This window comes from Sander lucioperca, chromosome 3 (assembly GCF_008315115.2).
Source record: "Sander lucioperca isolate FBNREF2018 chromosome 3, SLUC_FBN_1.2, whole genome shotgun sequence".
In the NCBI taxonomy this organism is placed as follows: domain Eukaryota; kingdom Metazoa; phylum Chordata; class Actinopteri; order Perciformes; family Percidae; genus Sander; species Sander lucioperca.
The window spans coordinates 37,611,022-37,638,615 of NC_050175.1; the positions used below are offsets into that span (position 1 = coordinate 37,611,022).

At 41.6% G+C, this 27,594-nt stretch overlaps 1 protein-coding gene and 2 long non-coding RNA genes across 5 annotated transcripts in view; 1 reads left to right on the plus strand and 2 right to left on the minus strand.

The window, feature by feature from the left end:
- Positions 1 to 27,594, minus strand: part of LOC116067271 (multiple epidermal growth factor-like domains protein 11) — a 190,032-nt gene that overhangs the window by 66,300 nt on the left and 96,138 nt on the right. For all 3 annotated transcript variants that reach the window (XM_031323672.2, XM_031323670.2, XM_031323669.2), the window contains exon 7: positions 295 to 541. In XM_031323672.2, the coding sequence (XP_031179532.1) occupies positions 295 to 541 (247 nt within the window). The remainder of the gene's footprint in view (positions 1 to 294; positions 542 to 27,594) is intronic.
- On the minus strand, positions 4,427 to 26,724 carry LOC116067310. The gene is made up of 3 exons (XR_004109166.1): positions 26,712 to 26,724; positions 14,704 to 14,708; positions 4,427 to 4,654 (listed from the first exon to the last, which is right to left on the minus strand). It is a non-coding gene; the product is annotated as an uncharacterized LOC116067310 (long non-coding RNA).
- On the plus strand, positions 13,092 to 20,362 carry LOC116067311. The gene is made up of 3 exons (XR_004109167.2): positions 13,092 to 13,102; positions 18,561 to 18,565; positions 20,232 to 20,362. It is a non-coding gene; the product is annotated as an uncharacterized LOC116067311 (long non-coding RNA).

The window sequence follows — 27,594 nt, forward strand, 5'->3', positions numbered from 1 at the left end:
AGCAATGGACTACAGATGGAATGTAACCCTAACCCTAACATAGGGCCGAATTTTAAGAAAAATCTTAGAAATGTGGGAACATAGGGCTGTGGGAACATAGGGCCTAATTTTCAGTGAAAAAAAAAATGTCTTAGAAGTGTGGGAACATAGGGCTGTGGGAACGTAGGCACGCCCCCGTTTCCACGTTACGACTTAAAGCTCATGAACACACTGAGGTCGGAAGAACAACTTCCTAATATATGAAATGGGACCATCTGAGGAGCATGTGAATGCAACAGACAAAAAGCTACTCACAAGGCGCCGGTGTATCCGGGCGCACAGAGGCACTCGCCGGTCTGATGGTGGCAGGTGGCGCCGTTGAGGCACTGGCACTCCAGCAGGCAGTCCTTGCCGTAGAGGTTGGGGTCGCAGGGCTCCTCGCAGCGCCAGCCCTGGAAGCCGTCGGTGCAGACGCAGGCTCCAGTTATCGGGTTACATTTGGCCCCGTTCTGGCACTGACAGCGGTTACTGCAGTGGGGGCCCCAGAAATCGCTCTCACAGCCTGGACAGAGAGGAGGGAGCAGGGCATGAGTCAACAGGTGACGTAAAACTGCGTGATCATCAATACCTGCACGAGTCGAGACGTCAGAGTGTGGAGGATTTATGGACATCTGGGAAATGAAGTAATCCACATGGGAGAGTTGATGTTTAACAGTGAGGTCAGATGACATAAGACGAGGAGAAAAGAGGGTACAGGACCCATATATATCAAACTTCTAAGAATCACACTTAACAAAGCTCTCAAAGATTAACTTGGGAATAAAAATGTTCTCAGCTCAAAGTGAGAAATAAGACATTCATTGTCTACTTGACTCACTCCTACTTACAGAGAAGTGTCCTATTTCAGAGGAGGACTTTTCAGAATATTTCTTCCCACTAGTCTGAAAAAAAGACATGTTATAGAAGCAAAATAGCCCAAAATCTCAAAATTGACCCAGGCATGAACAAAAAATGTTTTGCCAAAAACTAATTTGGTCTTAAAAGAAAAAGTATTGTACTTAGACTGACACTGTTAAAAGATAAACAATGCAGACACACAGATTAGACAAGACATCATCAGTCCAGTGTACAGATATCCATAAGCCCAGAACAAAGCATCAGTCCCAGTCTTTTCATGAATACTGGCAGAAATGAATTAGTTTTAAGCTGAGGCACCTTGAACACTTCTCTGAGGGGAGCAGATGTGGTAAATCTACACACTTTCAGCCCGAAATGTCAGCGAGAGGCGACACCCTGAACAATCCTGATGTGCAGTTCCCATAAAGCAGCAAGCGTGACAACAGTAAACTTGATACAGCACGCTGATGTTTACCAAACCAGCTGGCCTGAGATCTCATCATATCCAGAGATACTTTAGTGCAGGCAAGCCAAGTCAACTGGATTTATATAGTGATTTTAAAACTATGAACTCACACACACCAAAGCACTAAAATATTTTAAGTTTGAGTTTATCTGATGCTTTGGAAAAGAATCATCCACAGTCTTAGTGCAGCTGCAGCAGGAATCCTGTCACTGATGTTGGGTTGCTGGTGGAAAACATTGCACTAACCCACACTTTAATATTTTCCCTTTTTAAAGTAATCGAAAAAATGGGAAACAAAACTTTATTCTTAATTCGTCATATACACACACTGTAAACCCCAATCCATCCATGACACAAAATTTTAATGTTACGTCCGCACAAATGGTCAGGATTGTCAAAACAACATAAAAACTTTATGTTCATTTGACACAAAAAAAAAAATCATCCCATGTGAGGTTGACATAATTTTTTTTATGTTAAGTCAACAATTTTTGACTTTTGAGTTCATTCTACTTAAATGTATAACGTCAACATCACATAATTAGTTCAAGGCCAATTAACAACACATATACTGTGCACTTAGCATATATTTTTATAGTTAAGTAAACCTAAAAAATGGTTGTCAAAATATGTACTCAATGTTTTTATGTTCATATGACAAGCGGTCACTTTCATGTTCAACAAAATGAAAATATTGTGTTCACTTAACACAACAAAAACACATAATTACAACATAAGTTCCAGAGTTATGCTGAACACAAATATTTTGTGCTGTTTTACCATAAAACTGCCACAATGTTTTGTGTTTTTACCAACGTATTATGTTTTAGTACACATAATTAAGTTTTAACTAGTCAAAGCAACGTTAAATTTAAAGGTTGAGAACAACTTCCATTTCTTTGTTTGTCTAATTTAAAATGTTTGAATAGAAAGGATACATACAATTTGTGTTATGTTTGATTTGATCGTACTGCAGTCAGATGCAATTGGTTCATTGGCTGGTCAATTCCCATGATGCAAGGCGGTAAATAGAGTTGTGTTAAAATTTGCTGAAAAGTTTGCAGTTTGTTCGAAATACAAATGTAACTTTATGAATTCCGTTTATTAAACGTGTCTGCTTAGAATTTTTGTTGCCTGGTAATTGTCATTGTTGTGCTGATTTACATTTGTAACCATGAGTTAAGTGACTGTTACGTTTGATAAGAGCTGGAGTATTGCAGCATTAGACTTTGAGCAGTAATAGGCTTCCTTCGGTGCTGTGGTGTGGCACTTCACTAGTGGTCTTTTTGTGTAAAGTGATGCAAGATCAGTGGCTTTAGAGGGGCCCCTATTTTGCATGGGGCCCTGGGCGGCCACACCCAAACACTCATGCTATTTCTGCTATAGATGTGGTTTAATTGTTGTTTGTACATAAAAATAACAAGTTATGACACATCACTTTTTGTGTTTAATAAACATATAAATACTCATTAAGTAACCTGATCATTCTATGTTAAGAAAACACTAATTATTTTTGTTGCATGACTAAAAAAATTATGTTAAACTGACATAAATTTCCTTTCAGATAACACTCATGTGACACATTTATTTTATGTTTAGTGTACTCAAAACTTTAATGTTACCATACTGTACTAAATTAAAAGTTTTGAGTGCAAGCCGTTTCCAAAAATTTTTTAGGTTGAGTTAGCGAATTCGGCTTTACAGTGCACAGTACAATGTAGTGAAATTTGATTACTGCATTTATCTCACCCAAAGTATTAGGAGTAGTGGCAGCTATACATACAGCATCCAGGGAGCAACTTGGGGTTCTCAGGGACACTTTGACATGTGGTCCGAGGAGCTTGGGATCCGAGCCAATGGACAGCCAATCTTGTGGTTGAGGGGCGACCATTCTACATCCGAGCCACAAGCCATCCACTTGTGGCACGTGCTGCGGGGATGGCGTATTTTTGTAGGCCAGTTAGCATCGCCCTGGTCCCCTCGACAAAAAGCCAACGGATCTATTGGATTTTAGAAAGGCTGCAGCTCCAGTTTTGATTCACTGAAGACATCCCAATTGTTTTTTCTCACCCTAATGGTGGAATATGATTATCTACTCGCCATCACATGTGGGACTAGGGTGTGGCCTATATAACATATCAGCACCTGTGTCATACTAGAGCCTTTTTCACATATGAACTCCGGACAATGTCCGGCCAATCAGGTCCAGATATTGTCCAGAGTTTCCCTTTCACAAAAGTAGCACACAACAGAAGATTGGGTACGTCCCAGGTTCTTATTTGCATCCATGATTCCTTCACTTGCTTCCCTTTCTCACATCTTAGTCGGTCCCACTGAGGAAGCATGGGAGAGATGCGAGGAAATCATGCGAGGAGAGGGGAAACGAGGAAATGTGTTTGAAGAGGGATGAGAACCCTTTACTCTGAAGCGTCACGTGAATTTGTCAGCTGTATGGGGGCGGAGTTAACAACTCCTTCAGCTGCACGGCTTCTGGGAAGGCTGCTCTCGTGTATCCTCGCTCATACCTCAGAGATCCCTCCTCCATCCTCCATCCTGGTGGCAGGAATAAGAGCGTTGAGCCAGCCTTCAGGAAGGAGGGCCAGAACATCTTCCGGTTCAAGCGAGGAGAAATAAGATTTTGGAAAGCAGCCATTGTCTGTATCAGACACACTCACTTACTGGAAATGCACGTTTTTTTTAGGCGAGGGCTGGTGCTTGGGTAGAGTATGCAGGAGGCAGGACATGACGCAGATTACACTGCGATAATGGAGCCAGTTCATAATTTGGTCATAAAGAGTCTCTTGTTGTTCCTTGAATTTGTCTGATTATTTCGGTGTCGGCCCTTTAGCCGCCTACACATGAGCTCGATGGTGTTTTAAGCCCCTAACGTCGACTTCAAGGCAGCGCTGCGACCATCGACTTCAAGGCACCTAACCCTAACCTTGACCCTAACCCTAACCATTGTCTGATTCTAGTGCCTTCCAGGCAGCGTTGCCTGGAAGACGACGTTGGGGGCTTAAAACACCAAACACCTACACAGGATACGCAATTTGCTCTCTGCGCACCGCTAGGTAGGGAGCACAGAGAGCAAAGCGCAGCACAGGTAAATGTTATCAAGGGTGGCAAGGAAGCTATTTCCCGTTGCTAGGTAATGACATGCTGTTATCTCATTTATTGTGCTTTCGAAAGGTCAGCGGCAACTAGGTCAAAGTTGGAATAATTTGAACTTTGAGTGCAGCGCAAAGCGGCAAATCCGAGCGATGCGCGACGCCAGGGGTAGCCCGGCGCCTAGTTGGGCGCCACTGCCCTCCCCTGTAGGAAATCAATGGAACGGCCGGCGCAAAGTGGTTTTGCCGCCTATTGTGTAGGTGACTTCACCAACAAAAAGTTCCAGAATCTCGTTGTCTCTCCAGTTAGACATTTTCGTTGCCGTTTTTGTGTAAATCACCCTTCTTCTTTTTCACCCTTGGATGTTTGTATTCTTCCGGTTTGTATCCTTCCGATCATCAGCACGCCCACTCGCTCGCTCTGAATTCTCACACTTTGGGCTTGGATATTACGCAGACACTGCACAATACACAGGAGCTGGCAGGGTAAAGACCGTTTGATGTCCGATCCGACTAATTCAGACATTTGCGTTCTCACATACAGCTCCGCCAGGTAATTTCTAGATAATTTCACCTTTGCAGGGCATGAGTGAAAGGGGGGGTTATGATTGTTAATCTTGCAGAAGGCCTGAAGGCCGAAACATCATCTGAAAATAAAGAGAAATTAATTTGGAGTCAGAAAATGCAACATTTTTTTTTTTTACTACTTTCGAGCTCAGAAGTGCATTAACACGCAAATATTGCTTCATCCTGACGTGATAACAGCTCAGAACAACACACCGCAAACATCAGCCTGCAGTGGTGACATGTAGCGTGACGAACGCAGTTTCCTTTATACAGCACCACAGTCGACCCATCAGGCTGAAACAGCTGAAGATCCAGCATTTTGCATTTTAATTCTCTCAGCCACTGCATCCACAGTATTTTGCTATGGGTTGCTGTTTATTCTAATGGACTCTTATTTACAAAAAAAAAATGAAATCGACATTAGTGGGCACAGTTATTTTCAGCTTATTGTTACTGGATGGAAGGGAATGGATTATAAGAAATCCTTTCTTCGAGCTGCCACCTTCCCTTTATTTACACAGAGTGGATTGAACAGATTCTCAGGATCTGTATTCAGAAAGTACCTCACAGGTCTGTAAGTGGATGAATCACTGATATAAATCAGAGACAGACAGATGAAAACAAGTACAAAAGACGGGACATTTTATTGTATATTACATCATCTCAAGATAGCATAAATTAAAGCACTATTATCTTTTTGATATATGCTTACGGGGTGAACTGCACTCCCCAGAAGGGAAGTAAAGTATCCAGAGTCTGAGTGCCAAGAGCTCTGAATGAATAGGCTTAAGATAAAAGGAAAAAACACTGGAAATGGCGGTGAGAGACGGGCAAAGTTGTCCTGAGAACTTTTTCCCCCTAAATGTGGGTGGTAGTCTTGCAGATTTTATAGTGTTAAATGTTTCATCAGTACTGTGGTGGACAGAGCTCTGAGCAGACAAGGCATAAATCAGACTCACACTCACCCCCTCTAATTTACTCTCTGTTTTCTCTCAAGTTCCTCCTGAACCTATCTCGATTTCTCCCCTCCTGTCTCTCTCTCAAAGAGGGGAGTTCTCTTTATTTCTCTTAACTAGTGAGCCAGCATAGTCGAATCCTTTATCCTCTCACAGCTTCAATTATTCAGCAGCAAAGAGTCCAAATCAAGTGACTAATGACTTTGATCAAGAGTAGCTCGCTGGCACTAAGCAGAACTCTCTGCACTAAATTAAGAGCTGCATAATATACTTTGGCAAGGGCTAACTCTTTAAGGAATATTTCTAGGTTTGCCTACGGTGTAGTCGCGCTTTGCCAATAATAAAATGTGAGCTTGCTCTGTGGTTTGGCTCTTTTCTCTGTCAGGTCTAAAAGAGAAACACACCTATATGACATTCTTCCAGACGGCTCTAATCCAACAATCTTCCAGAGGTTCTTGATTAAAGGAAAAGTTAAGACAATTTGGGAAATACTGGGACTAGATTCCAAGATAGATGAGAAGATCTGGTAACACTTTACTTGAAGGTATCTACATAAGAGTGACATGACACTGTCACTGCTTTTTACTTGCCCCGGGCCATCAGGCAACCCTTATTATTGAACCCTGATGGCACCATTTATTGTTAAACAACCAGCGTTGCCGAATATATCTGACGTGACTCTGGCAGAAATAATGTTCACAGACAAATTAGCTAATGTGAGGTTAGTCTTGCTTTGCCAGACCTTCCTCCACAGCGCTGCGGAGGCGGGTCTGGCTGGTCCACACAGCATTCCGGGATGGGAGAAAAACGTGCTCTGGTTTATTGGCATTTCTTTGAACCAATTGCAATCGCCATGGGCGGGGCTAAGCACCTGGACAGAGCCCTGGTGCCTCTGCAAAATAGCCTCAGGAAGGAACTTGTTTTGGTGGAACGTGTGTACGTTTAAAAGTTGTTTTAGTTGTGCGAGAGAAAACTCAGATTGGACAGATAGTCTAGCTAGCTGTCTGGATTTACCCTGCAGAGATCTGAGTCCTCAGAAATCCACCGGAGTTTGAAATTCCAACACAAAAAAGAGTAAGGTGACGGACATCCGGCCGAAAAGAGTGAAATCTGGCGGAATTTCCGGCGGCAACGGAGCAATCCCGGAAGTGGAACGTCGTGGATATAGACTAACGTGACGTTAACGTAATACCTTACCATTAGATGAGTCGACTACCCATACAGCTACTGTAGCTAATGTGGGAGCGTGCCTTTGTTCCCACAGCCCTAAGTTCCCACGTTTCTAAGAATTTTTTCACTGAAAATTAGGCCCTATGTTCCTACAGCCCTATGTTCCCACATTTCTAAGATTTTTTTCAAAATTAGGCCCTGTGTTCCCACATTTCCTTTTTCATAAATGTGTATCAGAATGTATCCCCCTTTCTCCCAATTTGGTAGCCAATTACACCCAACCTATTATCCAATAGCAATGGACTACAGATGGAATGTAACCCTAACCATAACATAGGGCCGAATTTTAAGAAAAATCTTAGAAATGTGGGAACATGGGGCTGTGGGAACATGGGGCTCAGCCCGCTAATACGTGGCATTGTTGTCCGTGGTCAAAAACAATTCTAAGAATAACTTATATGAGGACGTTGAAAGTTGTTGCAGCGCTATAATGTTACCGTACAGTTGACCACCAAGCATTAGTATGAGCCACTTGCCATCGTAGCACATTGTAGAAAGCTAGATTGATTGATATGGAAATATATCAATAAATCAGGTCCCTACTGTATGACTGTGTTGCAAAGTGGCATGTAATCAATGAAAAAATGTGTTAAATATTCTGTGTGGCAGAAAAAATGCTGTCTTACTATCACTGAGTAAAATTCTGTGATATTGTATGATTTACAATTAACTCATCTAACGCATCATCTGATTTGCTGGTCATTAGAGCAAGTAGAGGAGTTTAAGATGTTATATGACGCCATTGCATATGTTCATGATTTACTGCTCAGCTACACCAGAGTTAGATAGCTGAAAGTAAAACGGTGAAAGTCAAGTTTAATGTGAGGTCCTTGAAATAAAAGTGATTCAGCTTCCTCTTCAACTTTGACCCAAAATAGACAAGAATGTAACGTCGCCACAGAGAACCACTTTCTTCTTTGTGACTGAAAAAAACCCACTCCTGCTTTTATAATCTAACATCACGTTTGTTCTGTCAGCCCACACTTAGCTGCACATTATGTAAGAAGCCGAATATCATTTATAAAGTATCTGTAGTCTTTCGTTAATTTTCAGAATAAAACCTCAACAATTCTCACTTGGAACCTTGAGGGCATCTGAGCAAGTTCAATAGGTTTTTTACAAAAAAAAAATAGTATAGCATCTCACCTATAGAAGTATAAGCTGCACAACAAAACACACAGGCACACACACACACACACACACACACACACACACTACTGAAATACTGATGTTTAAAACTTCCTTTAGACAGACAACCCTCCTACGCAGACGGATAAGAAGTTATATAATTTTCATGAGGTTCCTTTATTTTTTCTTTTATAAAATGTACAACCTGACTTTCTATCTGACCAGCATTTAACATTGTTGAGTCTTTTCTGAACAGGATCAACAGGGTTGGAGGAAACAGACAACTACAGTTTTATTTTTGAAAGAATGAAAAAAACAAGTTGCATATTGGCCTCCAGACAAAACGCAGACTGCAGATGTTCAGAAGAAGCTAAAGAGATGCCTGTTGCATGAGCCAAAGGACTTCCTAATGAGTTACCACATGCAACCACACTTCAGCTACATTACTTACATCCACTTCAGTCCGTTTATTAACATGGCATCCTGCTGAAGCTTACATGTGCCAGCAGTATCAACATATATTACTGCTCATGTTGAGTCAGGGCGTTGCTGTAAAAGACGTTTTCTGATTAATTTAACTGAAAGACATTCAGCAGCAATGTAAGTATGAAACTGTAAGCATGTGGAAATAACCAGCCTGACTCTCTCTGACATGTACTGGTTTTAAAGGGAGTTATGACTCAATAACGCATAACTTCCCTCTGATTTATTTACCTGCACAGCACTTCTGTGCAGCATCTTTGCTGGTTGCCTGGCAACTTTAACACAGACATGAGAGTGGTATCGATCTTCTCATCTAACTCTAAAGCCTCTAAATTAAACAGCAGAATACGTAGTATGCAAATCCCGCATAGAACGACACACAGTAGCCTTCTCTGATCTGAGCAGTTTCTTTTCTCAGTTCCTCTCACTTTTCTCAGTGAATGGCCAATTATTAGAGCCAAATCTTGAAGAGAAAGTAATTTTTCCAACAAAATTCAAATTGAAAGTGCACGATTTGATTAGGCACCAGCATTAAACGTTCATACAATACTGCTCGGCATGGCTGACTGATGTCGTCATTAAATCTTCTGCTGCACCTACTTTAAATGCTGTTCTCTCTTGTCTCTCCAGCCATTCGTAAAAAAAAATTAAACCTTACGGGTTTCACTGAACTGCTTTTCCATGACACAGCCAAAAGGTATGCAAATATAATAATCATTCATTAGTCATTATCAGGTGGACGTCAGTTGGTTGAGTTTGAGTTGTGTTTCATTACAAGTGCTATAATATGTGGCCTGAACAAAAATATGTCAATCTGCATTTCTAGGGCTGTGACCATTTGAGTGTGCAGAGATCTATTTTCCTAAACTTCATGGTAATAAAAAATGTATTTATTGGAGTGCTGTCCAAAGTACCTTTATATATTATTATCCACATTTAGGATCCAGCACCCAGTCTTCTAAGTTTCAAGGTGAGTTGAACGTGTTAAAGGTGCAGTAGGTAAGACTTATAAAACTAACTTTCTGTCATATTTGCTGAAACTGACCCTATGTTCCAGTAGAACTACATGAAGCTGGTCATTTAAAAAAAGAAAATCCAGCTCCTCTGGCTCCACCTACAGCCTGGAGTGAGATTTGCAAAAATCCACCGCTCCCTGTTCAGATGGACCAATCAGGCCCCGGGGGCGGTGTCTAAGTGCGTGTCAATCACTGTTCATACACGCGCATTCATTCTCCCTTGTGGGGGGAGGGGCATAGGAGACCGTTTTGGGCTTTAGCAGAAAGGGGGGAGGGGCTGAGAAGTTGTCGATATTCAAATTTTTTTGGCTAAGTCCTGGATCTTCACAATCCTACCTACGGCACCTTTAAGTCTTATTTTCTTTCCAAACTTCATCCAGCAAATTCTACGGAGGATGATTTTTAGCAGTGCCCTGCTTCACCTACCTACCTACCTACCTACCTGTACTGCGTTTTACAAATGCAATCCTCTATTGCTGAGCTGCTACACTGGAGCAGGAGCAGTAGGGAGACGCAGTTCTCACACTTTTTTCACTTGCAAACAAACTTCTCGCACAAACACAAAGTCGAGAACTAATCCGCTGTTTCTAACAAAAACCTCTCCAGCAAATTAATAATGAAAATATCTCTCCTGCCCTAAACTACCACTCACATCAGCATGACGAGTGTTTTACATTAATCAAACCTTTCAATACAGTCACTGGGTGGGCCACAAGATTCAAGCGATTGTGAAATTAAAAAAGCTAAGTGTCCAAATTGAAATGTTTCCATTCACAAGAGCAGATTAAAAAAAACACATCTGCAATTGAATTAGCCGATTTGTGTGGCTCTTGACTGCTTTATGTTTTGGCTGATGGAATCAGAATTAGAGTGGTGGACGAGTAAAAACACAATACTCAAAGGAGAACATTGATTGTTGACTTCCAAAGGCCCACTAGAGGGCCTTTCACACAAAAAAGGTCATTTAAAAAAATTAATTTGCTTGGCAAAGGATTCAAAGTAAATGTGAACCACACAGACTCTCCTGCTGAAAAACAGAGAACAGATATCATTTAAAGGTGCAGTAGGTAAGACTTATAAAACTAACTTTCTGTCATATTTGCTGAAACTGACCCTATGTTCCAGTAGAACTACATGAAGCAGGTCATTTAAAAAGAAATCTGCTCCTCTGGCACCACCTACAGCCTGTAGTGAGATTTGTAAAAATCCACCGCTCCCTGTTCAGATGCACCAATCAGGGCCAGGGGGGGGGTGTCTAACTACGTGTCAATCACTGCTCATGCACACGCATTCGCTCTCCCTTGTGGGGGGAAGGGCTTAGGAGTTTTGGGCTTTAGCAGAAAGGGAGGAGGGACTGAAAAGTTGTCGATGTTCATATTTTTTGGCTAAGTCCTGGATCTTCACAATCCTACCTACAGCACCTTTAAAGACACTGCAAACACTGAACTATTCATCTTACAAACTAAGATTTACAATCAAAGTCTGTGACATGATCACTTATTCACATCAGTCCCAATATGATGAGGAAATAGTTTCCCCATAAAGAGGATGCATGCGCCCAGGTGAGAAGGTGATGGACGAGCAGCCTGATCGGACAGGAACGATGGGGGAATACCCTGCCAATAAGGGAGGCAGAGAGGGATAGTGCTGAGTGGCCGAAAACACAGCAGCACTCCCACTGCCAGTGGGCCATCTGTTGATCTATGAAGCAGCCAACACACTCATTTGTCTTGGTTCTGCCCCGCTGATCACCCTATAGGTCTGTGGGGGCCGGACTGTGAGCTACAGCGAGGGTTTATTCAGTTTATTAGTGTTCACCTGGACATACTGTATAAGGGTCATGCACATGTGGAGAACAGAGAGAGAGAGAGAGAGGCATGGAGGCAAAAGTCAATCTTACAAGCAAATATACATGGACATGCCTTGTAGAGGGTGTGTGTTAGCTTATTGTAGAGGTGGAGGTTCTCCCATAAATGGACACATTTTCATTTCCTTTTCTAATAGGACAGCATTCATAAAGGGTTTACAGGCAGAATCTGAGGTCGATGGGCGTAGACGACATCATCGACTAGGGTTGCGCGATATTAACATAATGCGATATCGATATTAATTTTGATATTTTTAAACATATGTAAAATTACAAAAGTTATGGGAAAACAGATTCATAACAAATAAAACACAATGTTTATTTCAACTGACAGTCATATTGGACTGGTCCAACATGAATACATAAATAAGGACCATGTCTACAGAACAGGACATGTTTTACTGGTTGGCCAGTATAAAATATATATATATATATATAAAGAGAACAGGACATGTTTTACTGGTTGGACAGTATAAAATATATATATATATATATATATATAAAGAGAACAGGACATGTTTTACTGGTTGGCCAGTATAAAATATATATATATATATATATAAAGAGAACAGGACATGTTTTACTGGTTGGACAGTATAAAATATATATATATATATATAAAGAGAACAGGACATGTTTTACTGGTTGGCCAGTATAAAATATATATATATATATAAAGAGAACAGGACATGTTTTACTGGTTGGACAGTATAAAATATATATATATATATAAAGAGAACAGGACATGTTTTACTGGTTGGACAGTATAAAATATATATATATATATAAAGAGAACAGGACATGTTTTACTGGTTGGACAGTATAAAATATATATATATATATATATATATATATATAAAGAGAACAGGACATGTTTTACTGGTTGGACAGTATATAATAAATAAATAAAGAGGACAGGACACAACTTTTCTTTCTCTTCTCTGATTCGTTCCGTTTTGTTGTCTCTTTTTCTTCACTTACACTGTCACTCTGTCTAAATATGCACACACACGTACGCTCCATAGGGTTTGTCACGTAGTGGACCTGTTTGCTGACGTGCACTAACATGTGCAAGTGGCACGGTAACCATGGTAATTGGCCAATGAAACATGATCATTATAGTGTTTCAAGCGGGCTCTAAATCAAACACAACTAAGCCACACAGCCAACGGACGGGACGTATCGCTCCACAATATAAACTAAATATTGCATACTTATCGCAGCACTTTCGATATAATATTGCACAACGTGATATCGTGGTAACGATATTGAGTCGATATATCATGCACCCTATCGTCGACTATACCTTTTAAGTCATATTCCATATCTCTAGATCAATACAGTGTAAAGACTTACTTTTTTTTGTTTAGAAGCAGCGAAATGCGCCGTTTCAAACAAGGTTTTCCGTGCAATTGTACGCCTTCCAGAAGCTTTGCAATCCAGCCTGAAAGTAACAGCAATAAATCCCAGACTGAACGACTATTGATTCATCTTTTCGCATGAAAAGCTGTCGTTTACTGTTAGCCATTGTCATCTTGACTTCCTGAATTCATTGGACCAAGTGTGTCGACCAATCAGTGCCTTTCTTTCTCACTATCTTTTTCTTCTTTGGCTATTTATGGCAGCGGCAACTGCACTTTCCTGACTGTGTTACTTCGCTGCTACATACAGTATACCAAACTTGAAACCAAAATGACATAACAGTAAATGTAATAAAAAATGCATAGATTCTCTTTTACAAATTTGGAGAGTATTGTAGGAGGTATAGTGGAGATGGCACAACTAACGTTTTAGATAAAAGCATATGGATTTTTCTGGGAAAAAATCGAAATAGTTTTTTATTTGTGTTAGTTACAGTGTTTTATTTTTGTTTACCCTGATCTCCCCAAGACTTGGGAGAACAATTTTCTAAAGCCAAACGCCTTGCATATTACATCATATTTTCTAAGTGTTAAGTTTATAGTTAAAAGTTAAAACACGACCTAAACAAATGAACATCCAGACACTTCGCCCAGGACAAGTATATTATCAAAACATGAGCTTCATGCACAACTGCGGACGGCAAAGAAAGCACCCATATTATCTGAGAGCCACTAAACGGTTTGTTGCACGGATGAAGAAATGATTATAAAGTGGTTCTGTATCTGTCAGCGCGCTCGCCTTCAACATTTCACCCAGTCAAGACGCTGGATCGATGCGACTGTCAGTCAATGAGCGCCTTCTCAGCTGCATTCACAGCGTCTGGTGGGCAAAAGCCAATGAACTTTCAAATCCATGCACGCTCACACACACACACACACGCACACGCACACGCACACGCACACGCACACGCACACACACACACACACACACACACACACACACACACACACAGATGCTTAATTCATTCCTTTTTAATTCTATGGCATCTTTGTCAAAAAGCTATGAAACAGGGTAACAGGGTAGAGAGGCAATCTGCAGCATTCTTGTTTTTCATGACTTTGACGAAACCTTCGGCAATAAGCTGTCGCTGCTTTGGTGTTTTGCATTTACCGCAGCCGCTGGCTGGCTCAATATAATCTATTATTAAATACTACTCTTATATTTATTCCAAACAAATTTCTATTGTTGCTTCCATAAACACAAAGACGATTACTTCCCAAAGCAGCAGGAGGGAGGGAGTCGTCCGCACAGCTGAACAGCAAAGTAAGGGCTTTCTAAACAAGCCATCGCTTCACACATTATTGTATTGGAGGAAATGTGTTTTATTTGTATGAAAAAAAATGGCAAATGGTTACTTTAAGGCGCAGCAAATCACACCCAGACTGCTTTTTAACTGAGACAGGCTCATTGAGAAAGGTCAACAGCAGGAACGAGCTGTGCTTCTGGAAAGTATACAGTCATGAAGCAGAAGTACAGAACATTTATATTTCCAATAGCACCCAGGTATCGCCCAGCAATGCACCACTTTATTCAAGGCCCCACTGCTTGCATGAGTAGAACTATTTTCATCAGCACACTGTCAGACCGCCACTGTACCACTCCCTTGACAAATGAGTAAACAATACTTTTAAAAAGAAGCAGTGAGGCTGGGTGTTTTTCTGTAGAAAGCCACTCTCACCTCCAAAACAAGCTGATGAAAGTCGCCGATAACAGAACTAACTATGTGTGCTGACTTTTCACGGGCTGAAACGTCCTGTCAGTGGAAAACTATGTCATGCAAAGCTGAGTTATTAGGCGATGGCTGACCCATATCCATACATGCACGCTTGTGTTTAATTCAGAGCCATTGATTTCCTATTTCCAATTAATAATTGTAATTAGTGGCAGCAGAGTTCAGGCTTTATGGGACGTGGGTCGATGAGGGGGAGGGCGGTGATGTAGGACAGGCCAGATGGATGACACAATTTACTGCTCACAGGCGTGGAATAAAGTGTCAGTTTACTGTGACACTGACCGCATCGCATTTGTGCATCTAGGTGATTGAGTTTTCCCAGATTTAAAGATTTAAAGGAGGCCATTTTATGTCCGGGAAAGTCAACACTGCGTTAATCAACGCATAGAACAGCCATTTTAACACCTCTGGATGAACATAATCAGACCTGCAGCAATTCTAAGAGTCTTTACTGACTTCTTAGCTCTGCACTTTTCGTATTGTTTTTTAGGACTAAAACTTTCATTAGTGGCTGTCAACATCTTTGCTGTACAATGACGCATTTCATGTAGCAACCTTTCACTTGATCACTAATGTTCTTTTTATGTGTGTTGCACTTGTTTAGGTGTAGTCTAGCTTGCTTTTTTGTGTCCTAATTGCATTTTAATGATCTCCTTTTATGCAAATGTGGGGCATACATTTGAGTTCAGGTCTAATGGCTCTCGGCAGGTGGCTGTCCTCCCACCGACCCACTGATAAATATAAAGAGGTGAGAGGTGCACATCAGACAGCTGATGGCGCCATTTGGCTGGGGTCAGAGCTCAACCATCATGCTAGGACGTTGCAGCACGAGAGTCACCCACAGGACGTCGGCGATCTTGATCCTGTCTTCATCAAACTCAGTGAAGACAGTTATGAAGTTTTAAGTTTTTTGGCCACAGGGGATACTACTTATTATATTATAGCAAACATTCTGGGTATTATTCAACTTTTCAAAGACATTCATACTAATTAAACCAATTCCCACTTTTTCAACTATTCTCACAAATTTTACCATCGTCTTACACAGTTCAAGTCAGCAATCCAGTGTAGCGTCAGCCTTTTCCAGAAATCAAATATTCCACATCTTTAAGACATTATTCGTATTATACTTTTCAATGACATTCATACTTATTAAACTCATTCCTGCTTTTTCAACTAAAAACAATTAAACATGCCACACCTTTCAAACATTCTTGGTATTATTCAACTTTTCAAAGACATTCATGCTAATAAAACCCATTCCCACTTTTTCAACTATTCTCACTACTTCACGTTCTTCTTACAAAAATCAAGCCAGCAATCCAGTTTAGTGTCAGCCTTTCAACATACAGCATTCACACTGCAATTTCTTCAGAAATTGCATTCACTATTATCACATTATGAAGCTGATAAAGCAAAACATGGTGCCTTCTTACACCTCTAGCAAACAGCCTTTAGCTCTGTTGTGGTCTCTGACAACTCCTGAGGTAAAGATTTGGCTCTTTAGCTTCTAAATGCTACGCTAAGTTCGCCAGCTAGTTGCCAACTGCTGTTTGCAGTTGGAAAAGTTGTGTACAGTAGTATTATTTATATTTTTCACTGAAAACAGTCAATGACGAACTGCAGAGTAATGTGATAATTATCTGGTGAAAGGTGAAAAGTATCCCTGCGTCGCTGTTGCAGCTGTGGCGGTCCATCCTATGCTGTACCTGCAATCTGACGACATTCCCATCAGCCTCAACTGTACTTTGTGTTTACATCTAATGAGCAAATGTCAGCATGCTAACACGCTAATCTAAGATGGTGAACATTATATACCTACTATAGTCAGAAAACTCCAATTGGACAGATAGTCTAGCTAGCTGTCTGGATTTACCCTGCAGAGATCTGAGGAGCAGTTAACCATAGTCCTCAGAAATCCACCAGAGTTTAGAATAACAACACAAAGAAAGAAGAAGGGGACGGACATCCGGCCGAAAATGAGGGATTTGCCATGCTATTGTGAGCATGTTAGCATATAGGTCAGTACGTAGCATTGGACCTTTTTCCAAACATGCTAATCAAATCAAAATTAACACATTCTACATTCTTTTCTTGGCTGTTTTTTTTTTAATACTGTGATATCTTTCACTACAGCAGTCATTTCATATTCTTGCCCATTCTTTGCTTTTTGCTATTTCCCTTTGCTGGATCCTCTTGGTATTTGTCCTGGAGGACAATTCTTCCCTAAGAGATCGGTGAAGTGGCATCTTATCCTAAACCCTGAGTATGCTCTGAGTCAGACTATGTGCCATCCTATAGAGCAGACTGGCTTTAAAGGATGCTTTAGGAATCAACAGACCGGCCTTCCCTCTTCCTCGGAGGTCACACCGGCTCCCTCCTCTCCACCACCAGCCCCCTTGGGAGAGGTCAAGATGGCTTGAAGTGCAAAGGGAGAGGGAGAAGAGGACGAAGAAATAAAGAGACTGAGGAGACCATGCTTCTCCTCTCTGAGCAAATGTAAAGTGGAGGAAGACAGCCGATGAATAATTCCTGTCCATTTTCAAAGTCAAAGCGAAGTCAGTCGTGTGGGGAGGAAAAGGATCTATTGTGCCAGCCACTTCAGCTGAAAGGCAGCAATGGATGATAAACAAGTTAGTTTCAAAATGAATCAGTGCATTGAGAGAGAGAGAGAGAGAGAGAGAGAGAGAGAGAGAGAGAGAGAGAGAGAGAGAGAGAGAGAGCGAGAGAGAGAGAGATGGGTGGGGGGGGAGGTGTTGAGACTGTGGAAGGGGAGGGAGGGCAGGCAGGAAAAGCAGAGCGGAGTGGGCAAGTCGTTATATTCCTTAATGGGTTGTCTGTCATGAGGTTTGGCCAGCGTAGGCTCACGTGGCATTAGAAGGAAAATGGGTAATCAAAAGGTTTCCGAGGTGAGGTGCCAGTCCATTTCCCCTCCACTCTCAGACATACATGATTGATGGTGTACAGAGGAAAGAAAGAGCAGGACTCTCTGGAAAACCGCAGCCTGAAATTTGTTTGCTGATGAGAGTCTATTTTCTGTTGACAAAGCAGCTAAAGCACGCACAAAAAAAATACAGATTAGTTGCACAGAACTAATCCAATGTTCAATATGTTTACACCAAGAGCGGCTGTTTATGTTAATCTTACAACGTCTAAAGTTCAACAGGTATTGCTGACTAGTTTAGTGTTCTGCACAGACTCTATGAATACAAATTACAATCATTATTAAATGGTTTAATTTGCACATATTTGAAGCCATTCTGGGTTGTTTTTTTTTAAAAGTCTTTCACAATCTTAGCATTTGTTTTAGCAGCAGTCATTCATTGTATAACCATTCTGTAATTATATCTCTAGATAATAGTTGTTATTGCTTGTGGAGTCTGCGAGTCCGTCAAAGAATGTTTTGTTGATGAGAGAAATACAATAAAAATATATGAATGACTACTCCTTCTTTAGTTGTTTTTTTCTGTAAACTGCTATTTGCTTTTTTCTTGTTAGGCTGGCAGTGGCAGGTATAACTAATGTGCCATGAGTGGGTTATGATGGAGAGTCCTATATTAAGAAATTCTTTGTTGCACACAGGCTTGTATTTTCCCTTAAAACCCACTTGTGTTTTTTTCCCCCCCGCAGGAAAAACAGGTCTAATGAATCCATGTATCCCTCATTATTGGCGTTGACACACAGGTGTTGTGTTGTCACCAGCTGCAGAGCATGCGTAACTCACTTTAGTTTAGTTCTAGAGGCTTTGGTTCTCAGCCACGTGATCTTTTTTTATAGTTTGCAAAACTGGTTCAAAACACAACATAGCCACAGCAAAATATTTAAAGCAGAGCTGCAAAGATGAATCGATTAATCGATTAGTTGTTTTCTGATTCCAGCTTGTTAGATGTGAATATTGTTCTAGTTTCTTCTCTCCTCTGTGACAGTAAACTGAATATCTTTGAGTTGTGGACAAAACAAGACATTTGAGGACGTCGTCTTGGGCTTTTTGGGAAACACTGATCCACATTTTTCACCATTTTCTGACATGTTTTAGACCAAACAACTAAACAATTAATCGAGAAAATAATCAACAGATTAATGGACTGTGAAAATAATCGGTAGTTGCAGCCCCAATTTCAATTTCCAGGGGGTCTCCGTTTCGTTCTCTTTGGCGGCACCTGTGGCGATAAGCGGTACTTGCAGGTGCGTTTTTGGATCTCCCTTTCACCTGTTTCTGAAGTTTCATTGTCTGTAGTTGTCACTCTTTTCTTTGTTTGTTCAGCCATAGCAACCGTTTACTCACAAAGCCAGCAGACACCGGAAAAACCAGCGCACTGCTTCACACACACGTGAGCAGGGCTGTAGTCAAGTCCACCTTTGTCGGGTGACTGGGTAGCTCACCTGGTAGAGCGTGCGCCCATATATTGAGGTTTTCTCCTTGATGCAACGACCGCGGGTTCGACTTCAACCTGCATGTCATTCCACCTCTCTCATCCCTTTCACATCTTCAGCTGTCCTATACAAAAAAGTCCAGCTTTGTTGAGTCCAAGACCAGGACTAGTCGAGACCGAGTCAAGACCAAGTCCAAAAAAGGTCAAGACCGAGTCCAAAAAGTTTTGAGTCCAAGTCAAGACCGAGTCCAAATGAGAGACAGTCAAGATCGTAGAAAGAAAGGATCAAATTAGGCCACATCATTTACTTAAAATATAAAATGGAAATGTTCCCATTCTTGAACTTATTACTTGTCCTGAAGAATCCAGAGTACAAAGTGCTCGCTGACATTGTGTCTGCGGCCAAAATGAAAATATGAAAAGGATTGATGCCTGATGATTGAGGTATATGATGCAGCCAGGCGTATCCCAGGCGACCAATCTCGATGCCGGTTCTAGATGGATTTTGAATTCAACTAATACCTGTTTTCTGAACGAGGGCACCTCATCAATGGTTTTGTTTTAAAAGAGGAAGTTATTTTAGAATAAAAACATTTATTGCTGGACTCGGTCGAGACCAACTAGAATATTTGGCGAGTCCAACGGCCGAGTCCGAGACAAGTCCGAGTCCAAATACCAAAAAGTCAGAGACGAGTCCAAGACAACAGAAAAGCGGCTCAAGTACTACAGCCCCGCATGTGAGTTGAAGAGCGTGTCCGATGCGTTCGGACATGCTCCGCCTACCCTCTCTGGCGGACCAATCACTGCTGGGTGATGGATGGTCACTTAACAGACATTTATTTAAGTGAAAATCTTCCAGATTAGTACTTTAAGAACATGGAATTTAGGGGAATTCATTTGTAAGAATATGTATGCATGTTGTTTGATTTGATAACTGCAACCCATAAAGCTTCTTTTAAGCTTCTTGCCTCTCCAACAGACTAAACATTTGGTACATTATATTTTGAGTTCCCAAAAGCCATAACCACTTTGAACTCACACATGCACTGACTTCACAGTCTTACCCCCAACCCCCGGACTCTCTTCTACCCACCTACTGTGCAATATTTAATATTTAATACTTTTGATATCGACAATTCTGTACAATTTCATTACTGTGCTGTCATTACTTCACACTGCATTTCACACTCAGAACTGTGTACCTTACCCCCCCTTTTTTCTTTTGCACTACTTATTTCATGTTGACACTGGAAAGGAGTTGCTTTTAATCTCATTGTACATGTGTATAATGACAATAAAAGGCATTCTACTTTATTCTATTCATTCTAACTTTATTAGTATTTTTGACTGACATTATTTTCTACAGTAGATGTGGCACACAGCGAGCGGTGTTCTGCCACGTTCACGTCATTTTGGTTATTTCAGTTATCGTAATTATGAGTTTCTGACTTTTGAAGCTCACTCAGGACTTTTCTGAAAGCCCCAACATATGCGACTTGGTGTTCAATAAAACAGAAGTGCCTGAAAAACAAACACACTTGATTGCCTCTCATGTCTACCTGCTTAGTCACTTACATTTCTACTAGAAATATCATGAGTGGAACTAGACAGCATCTACAGTCTTAAGAGAAGCAGTCTCACTTTTGCCAGTTGTGTCATAATAACTGTAAACATCCAGGCGAGAGCTGTCTGCTTCCGTGAAGAGATGGATGGAAGGTTTCAGATCAAACTGAAGTACAAAGCTCTGCTGTAACACATTGATATAAAGGGTGTAGACTCTCAGTGACATTTATGAAGTAGTTTTATGAAATGATACTGGAGTTTAACTGTGAAATGAGCCATAACAGTAATAATAATAATTCATAATTTATTAATCCTGCAAGGAAAATTACAATGTTTTCACTCTGTTGTTATTATACACATTACACACAGGCCTGAATTACACGCACATGCTCAGTACCTCTACATGCACTATTGGAGAGATGTCATAGTGAGTTGGCTGCAGCTGTCGATGGACAGGCGCTCCAAGCAGCCGGAGGTTCGGTGCACCTTGGCAGCCCAGGAGGTGAACTGGCACCTCTCCAGCTACCAGTCCACCACCATACTTTCGTCCGTATGGAGACTTGAACCAGCGACCCTCCGGTTCCCAATCCAACTCCCTACAGAATGAGCTACTGCCACCCGAAATGTTTGATGAGATATGTGTATGAGGATCTTGGATAGGGCCTCTAAGATAATCTAATAAGAGACTCACAGACAGAAAGGCTCAGAAGCCATTGTAATGGTTTATCGGGAGCTTCTTTTAAATGTTTTTTTTTTTTAAATATTCTTTTGACAAAGGGTTCCAATGTAAGATTTTGCTGGAATGGGTTGCTTTGATATTCAAATACATATCCTATATCTGTAGCGAGGTGTTTTTTACAGACTTTTTCAAAGGTCTGTAAAATATTATAACAACGCAAAAAAAAAGAAGTCACTGAGCATTTTGCTTTACACCAGACGGACTGTGGCTTTGATTGTGTTGCTCGATGTAATTTAACAAACAGCAGGAAATGCTGAAGGATCATTTTTCTTCCGCTCACAAAAAAAGCAAGACAGCTTCACAGCTTCAAGCTGAATCACAGCTCCCTATTGGAGGAGACGGACATCGCGGCACCAAACAGTGGAGTGCAGAGAGCCAATCGCCCCTCAGGGGATGGTGGTGGAATTTGATTAAAAAGTTTGTTGGTAAATTAATTTTGACCAAACACAAGGGGCATGCTGATGCGACTGTAGCCGTTAATTGGACTTGGCAGTGGGGCAGGTCCACTCGTCAGCGTTGTGTGTGTGTGTGTGTGTGTGTGTGTGTGTGTGTGTGTGTGTGTGTGCTATTATCACTGAGGACCTAAATGAAGTGCCAGGATAAACAGGAGCTGCAGCCTTGGCAAACACACACACACACACACACACACACACACACACACACACACACACACACACACACACACACACACACAAACACCATCAACACCATCCTGGACACGTGGGAGAGAACAACTTTGTCAACGTCGTCGCTGTGAGACACACACACACACACACACACACACACACACACACACACACACACACACACAGTCTTTCAGAGTGGAACAGGAACAGCAGTGTGTAATACTGACTCAACGCAAACACATACACAACAAGCTTATATAAAGCAATCAGGTACTTTTATCCCTAAGACATACTCCTCCCCTATGCATTCCCTTCAGCTGGATCACTAAGGCTCTCCATACGTTCTTTCTTTATTATTATACATTTCTATGATCCTCTCTCTCTCCTCTGCCTCTCATGTAACGCTCTCTCGCCTCTCCACAGAAACTCACCCCGCATCATTTCTGCAAAGCTGCACTTAATGACTTGCTGAACTCAGTCTGTTGGGTAATGAAAGATACACTTTGTCATAGAAACGCCAGTCTGCTCCTGGATGGGGTTCAGAGCTGGACAAAGCTCGAGAGGACAGACTGGCTAATGGCTACTGACCCCCACAGTATCACTCCTTCCAACAAGGGCAACAGGTATTAGCGGCCTAATGAAGTCCATGCTAATGAGGAGCAGTGGGAGTTCAGAGTCATCTATTGCCAGGCAGAGCACAGGTGAGTTAGACTCGTACACATAATGCTGAGCGACTGTGCTGCAGTGACGGCACACAAATCAGACAGGCATGAAGCAGAAGAACAGTGAGATCAAGACGGAAGACTGCCACGAATTGAATACAGAAATGATGTAGGATTTTGAATTCTCTTTTTGCTTGTTCAAATACAGCCAACACTCCAGTTACACCTCTTAACATCACTGTAAAAATAAAATTACAGCATGTTAAACTAACATCATGTTTTAAACAAAAGACATAAACACTTCATGGCTCTCAGAAGCTAATCCCTTTCCAAGCGTGGCTGAATATTTCATGTCCTCCGAGACCATCTCGTGGCGTCTGAGTAGTGGGGTGAAAAGGTTTCTGTGACGTCTCATTAACCTCCCAGCCTGAAGCTGCACTGGATTAGGGATTGAGAATAGGCACATTAATCTAGGTAATGTGTTGAATTTGTTATGCTAGTAATTTTTGTATGACACAATGATGAAATAATCAAACAGGAGAGGATAAAAGAATACGCAACACTGGATCACACAGAGGAGAAGACTGTTGCTGCACTGTGACTCAACAATGACAGTCTTGTCATGTTCTGGTTTGTGTAGACCACGGATGGAGGAAGTATTTAGATTCTTTAATTAAAGGTGCTCTAAGCGACGTCACGCGTTTTTTAGGCTACAACATTTTTTGTCACATACAGCAAACATCTCCTGACTATCCGCTAGCTGCCTGTCCCCTGAACACACTGTAAAAAAAAACACGGCCTCAGTAGACAGTCCAGGCTCCACAAACGGCAACAAAAACAAACTACGCCAACCTGCACCACCAAACATAACAAACAGTCTTCCAGCCAATAACCGACAAGAAGGATTTGGGGGTAGGGGTTGGGGGGGGGGTTAGTGCGCGGGATGAGGAGGAGGGAGGGACGAGCTAGCCTCCGTTTTGTTTGACAATACTTCGAACGTCAACAAGAAGTGACGTCATCCAACATCGCTTAGAGCAAGTACTGCATTCAAAACTTTACTTGAGTAAAAGTGTTATCAGCTAAATGTACTTAAAGTACTTAAAGTAAAAGTCTGTACAGTGCAGTAAATTGTTCCCTGTCTAATTTAAATATTGACGTTACTGTATTGTGTATACACTGGTCTTGCATTGCCAGACCTATCTCCACAGCGCTGTGGAGTAAGGTCTGGTTACACCACAGATGCATTCTGGCATAGGAGGAAAAAAAATGCTTTGATTGTTTGCATTTCTTTAAACCAATCACATCGTCTTGAGCGGCGTTAATCTCTGGACGCAGCGACAGTGGCTCTGCAAGATAGTCACGGGAAGGAACTTGAAAATGCGACAATACAGTAACATGAGCTATTTAAATTAGCTGGATACATGGTTAAACATAATTTGCTCTTACCAGTGTATTGGGCCCAAAATGTCCCAGTTAGATTGTAAATGCCTTAACGTTTAACATATTCTTTGTACATCTTTACAATTACTCCCCGAAACAATCACGATAAAATTTTCCTCCCCAAACGAACAGAGTTTTGTAAGGCGAGGAACATCTGGCGGAACATCCTGAACTGTCGTTGATCCAGACTGTCAACAGTTAACTTCTTTTAATATTGTATGTGGCGTTTTCTTTTGCGGGGTGCAAATGTTCCACCAAAACAAGTTCCTTTCCGAGACTATTTTGCAGAGCCACCGTCGTTGCGTCCGGAGCTTAGCTCCTGGCTGATAGTCCTGTGTTTGTTTGACCCATCCAAAACCCCCAACCTGCCTCCTTTTGCAGAATTTGGCGCTCTTATACTTTGTCACTTTACTTCCTGCTTTGCTACCATAATAATTACAGGAGGAGGTCCCTAGAGGGCCAAAGATGATTGTGATTGGTTTAAAGAAATGCAAACAACCCAGAGCGTAAAGTAAATAAATTACTTTAAGCGGTGGATCTGCCGCTGAAGACCTTGAACTTGGGGACCTTTCAGATTAAAATGCTAAAAAGCAACATTGAGTAAGCCCTGGTGTCTAATTGTAATAGAAATAATCTTCATGAAAGGCCACACTGCACAGTGCTCCCAGGGTTTTTTTGTATCTTATTGAGTCTATAGCAGCCTATCAGCTCCTACCGGGGGCTTAGTTCCTCCTTTCCTACGGTGAATTGCCTTTAGGCGGCCTCGAATTTGTTACCTCTTGTCTCCCAATGGAGGGGTGACCTTCCCATCCCATTCAGTACTGCATAGTCACTACCGGAGGGGATTGAAAACCCATCTCTTCGAGAAACATGTCACGTCCGTCTCAGCCCGATCACACCTCGTCTTACTTCTGTCTTCTTACAGAGAACATAACCTTTTACACCTGCTGCTTTCTTCCTCTGACAACCTGTTTACATGCTTCATCTCGTGAGCAAGTGTTTTCCACAAGCAGACAAGACGGCATGCATTTTTGACACAAAGAGGATATGAATGAAAAGCTGTTTGGCTATTTCAAAATCAAATTACAAGTTGTGGTGTGGCTGAGCACAGAGCATTGGCACATAAAAGAGATTCAAATTTAAAATAAATAAAACAACAATTACTGCCTCACGGTTGAATGCCTCCACCAACCAGTCAAGTTGCATATTCAACAAGTGCTCCAAACCATACGACAATATTGGTAATTTATTCCTACCCTCTAATACGACCCACAGGAGCTTTTTCCATTCTCTTATATAATTGTAACCTTGGCCGTTTGAAATATGTCTTTAACGTTGTGAACTTGTCCCAGTTTGGTTATGTTTAAGCACAAAAACTACTTAGATACGTTTAGAAAAAGATTGTGGTCTGGATTCAAATCAGATGTTACATCTGCTTTAATCGATGTAAAAAGAGAGTAAAGCTCGCCTGTTCCGTAAAGTACAAAAAAACCCAAAAATATATCACTGTATATTCCTTTAATATCAGAGTCTAAAGCCTGTTGAAGCTTGTTGTTGAGTTAATTGTGGTTGTGAATGATCAGTTCAGTTAAATCCAGCTGGCCAGGAGCAGCACTGCTGAGTTTGTTAGTGTCATCGCAGTAATTCTCACCTAAATCTTTGTTGCTAGGTAATTTTACACATCAGTTACATGTTAGAAGAGTCAATGTGCAGTTTGTGTTGTTTAATTGCTGTTTTCTCCTCCACTGGCAACTTAAATCAACTTAAACAGAGTAAGGATAGATATGTGACATGTTCATGTTGTGACATGATGTGATATGTGTGTGACCTTGTGCAATCAGATTCAGAAGAATGTCCTGCATTAGAAGCAAAGGTTTTTGTAAGAAACAAGACGACTAGAAAAGAGTCGGTCTGGCAGTCAGCGCTCGTCCACTGATGAATATTTTAGGAACCAAAGCGTATTTGTTTAGTCCATTGTCTGGATGTTGAGACTTTGACCTTTGGGGTTCTACGTGCAAAGAATACAGAAACAGCTGCGATCTGTCTTTGTGATGTTGGCAATCCAGAAATAAAATCTTTTCCACTTACCAGAGAAGAGCATGAAAGAAAACAATTACAATAAAGGAAAACTATGAAAAAATATGATGAGAAATAAAGGTGTTGGTGTAAAGGCCAATCAAATGCGGAAGCTGAGGCAGAGTTGCACTGCGATGGATCGGTATGGATTTTGTACAGTCAAGCTGAAGAGTGGTACCGGGAGATAAGGAGAGGGGCACAGGAGACAAACAGAGGAGCGAAAAGAGTGAACAGCGGCTACCAGAAAGCTCAGGCTGCATTATGTTGTTGCACACCTTGACAGGCTTTTTCCAACCATGGATGCCAGCGAGAAAAATTGTGTGAAACTTGGCTCTTGTGGGGACTTAGGCTGCACGAGGAAGCAGCAAAAAGAGGCAAATACATCACTGTAGGCAACTCTACGAGTGTGTGTCTGCCCAGCTGCTGCTCTACTTCTTTGTGAGCTTCCTGGCCTTTGTGTCGTGCATGTGTGTGTACATGGGATACATGCAGGCGTTAAAACGTTTCTTTAAATATTTATCTGTTACTTTTGGAAATCTACATGAACCACATCAGCATTAATTCGATCCACTTTTAAAGCAGGTTTGCCTGTTACTCCCTATATTTAAGAGTAAACTTAAAGCTCTCCTCTTTACAAAAGCTTATAGTTAGGGAGTGAGTAGTTGCAGCGTTCGCCTAGACCAGCGGGGGAGGGTGTATACCTGCAGACACAACACCCTTTCTCTTCTCTGCTTCTCTTCATAGTTGCCCGATTTATCTACCAACCCTTTGTAGAGCTGGCTCAGGTTTGCCTTTGACCAGCTCTTAGTTATGCTGTTATAGGTCTAGACTGCCAGGGGACTTCCTTTGACACACTGAGGTTCTCTCGCCTCTCTCTTTCCATATGTGTGCATTCATGTCTCAGTAATGCTTGTTATTAACTTAGCTCCTTATGTTTTCTCGACTCACAGTTTTCCTTGGATTAGGGTGGCACCTAAATCATGGTTGCAGCTGCCGCTGTGATCCTGTCCGGCGCCCTGCTACGCCCTACTACACCTGCTACGCCCTACTACACCCAGCTATGCCCTGCTAAGCCCTACTATGCCCTGCTACCCCCTACTATGCCCTCACACCCAACACCCCAACACCGCCTACCAAGAGCCTGGCTCTATCCGAGGTTTCTCCCTAAAAGTAAGTTTTTCCTCACCACTCAAGGTTTCTGTCTAAAAGGATGTTTTTCCTCGGCATTGATAAATGCTTGCTCTTGGGGGAATTACTGGAATTGT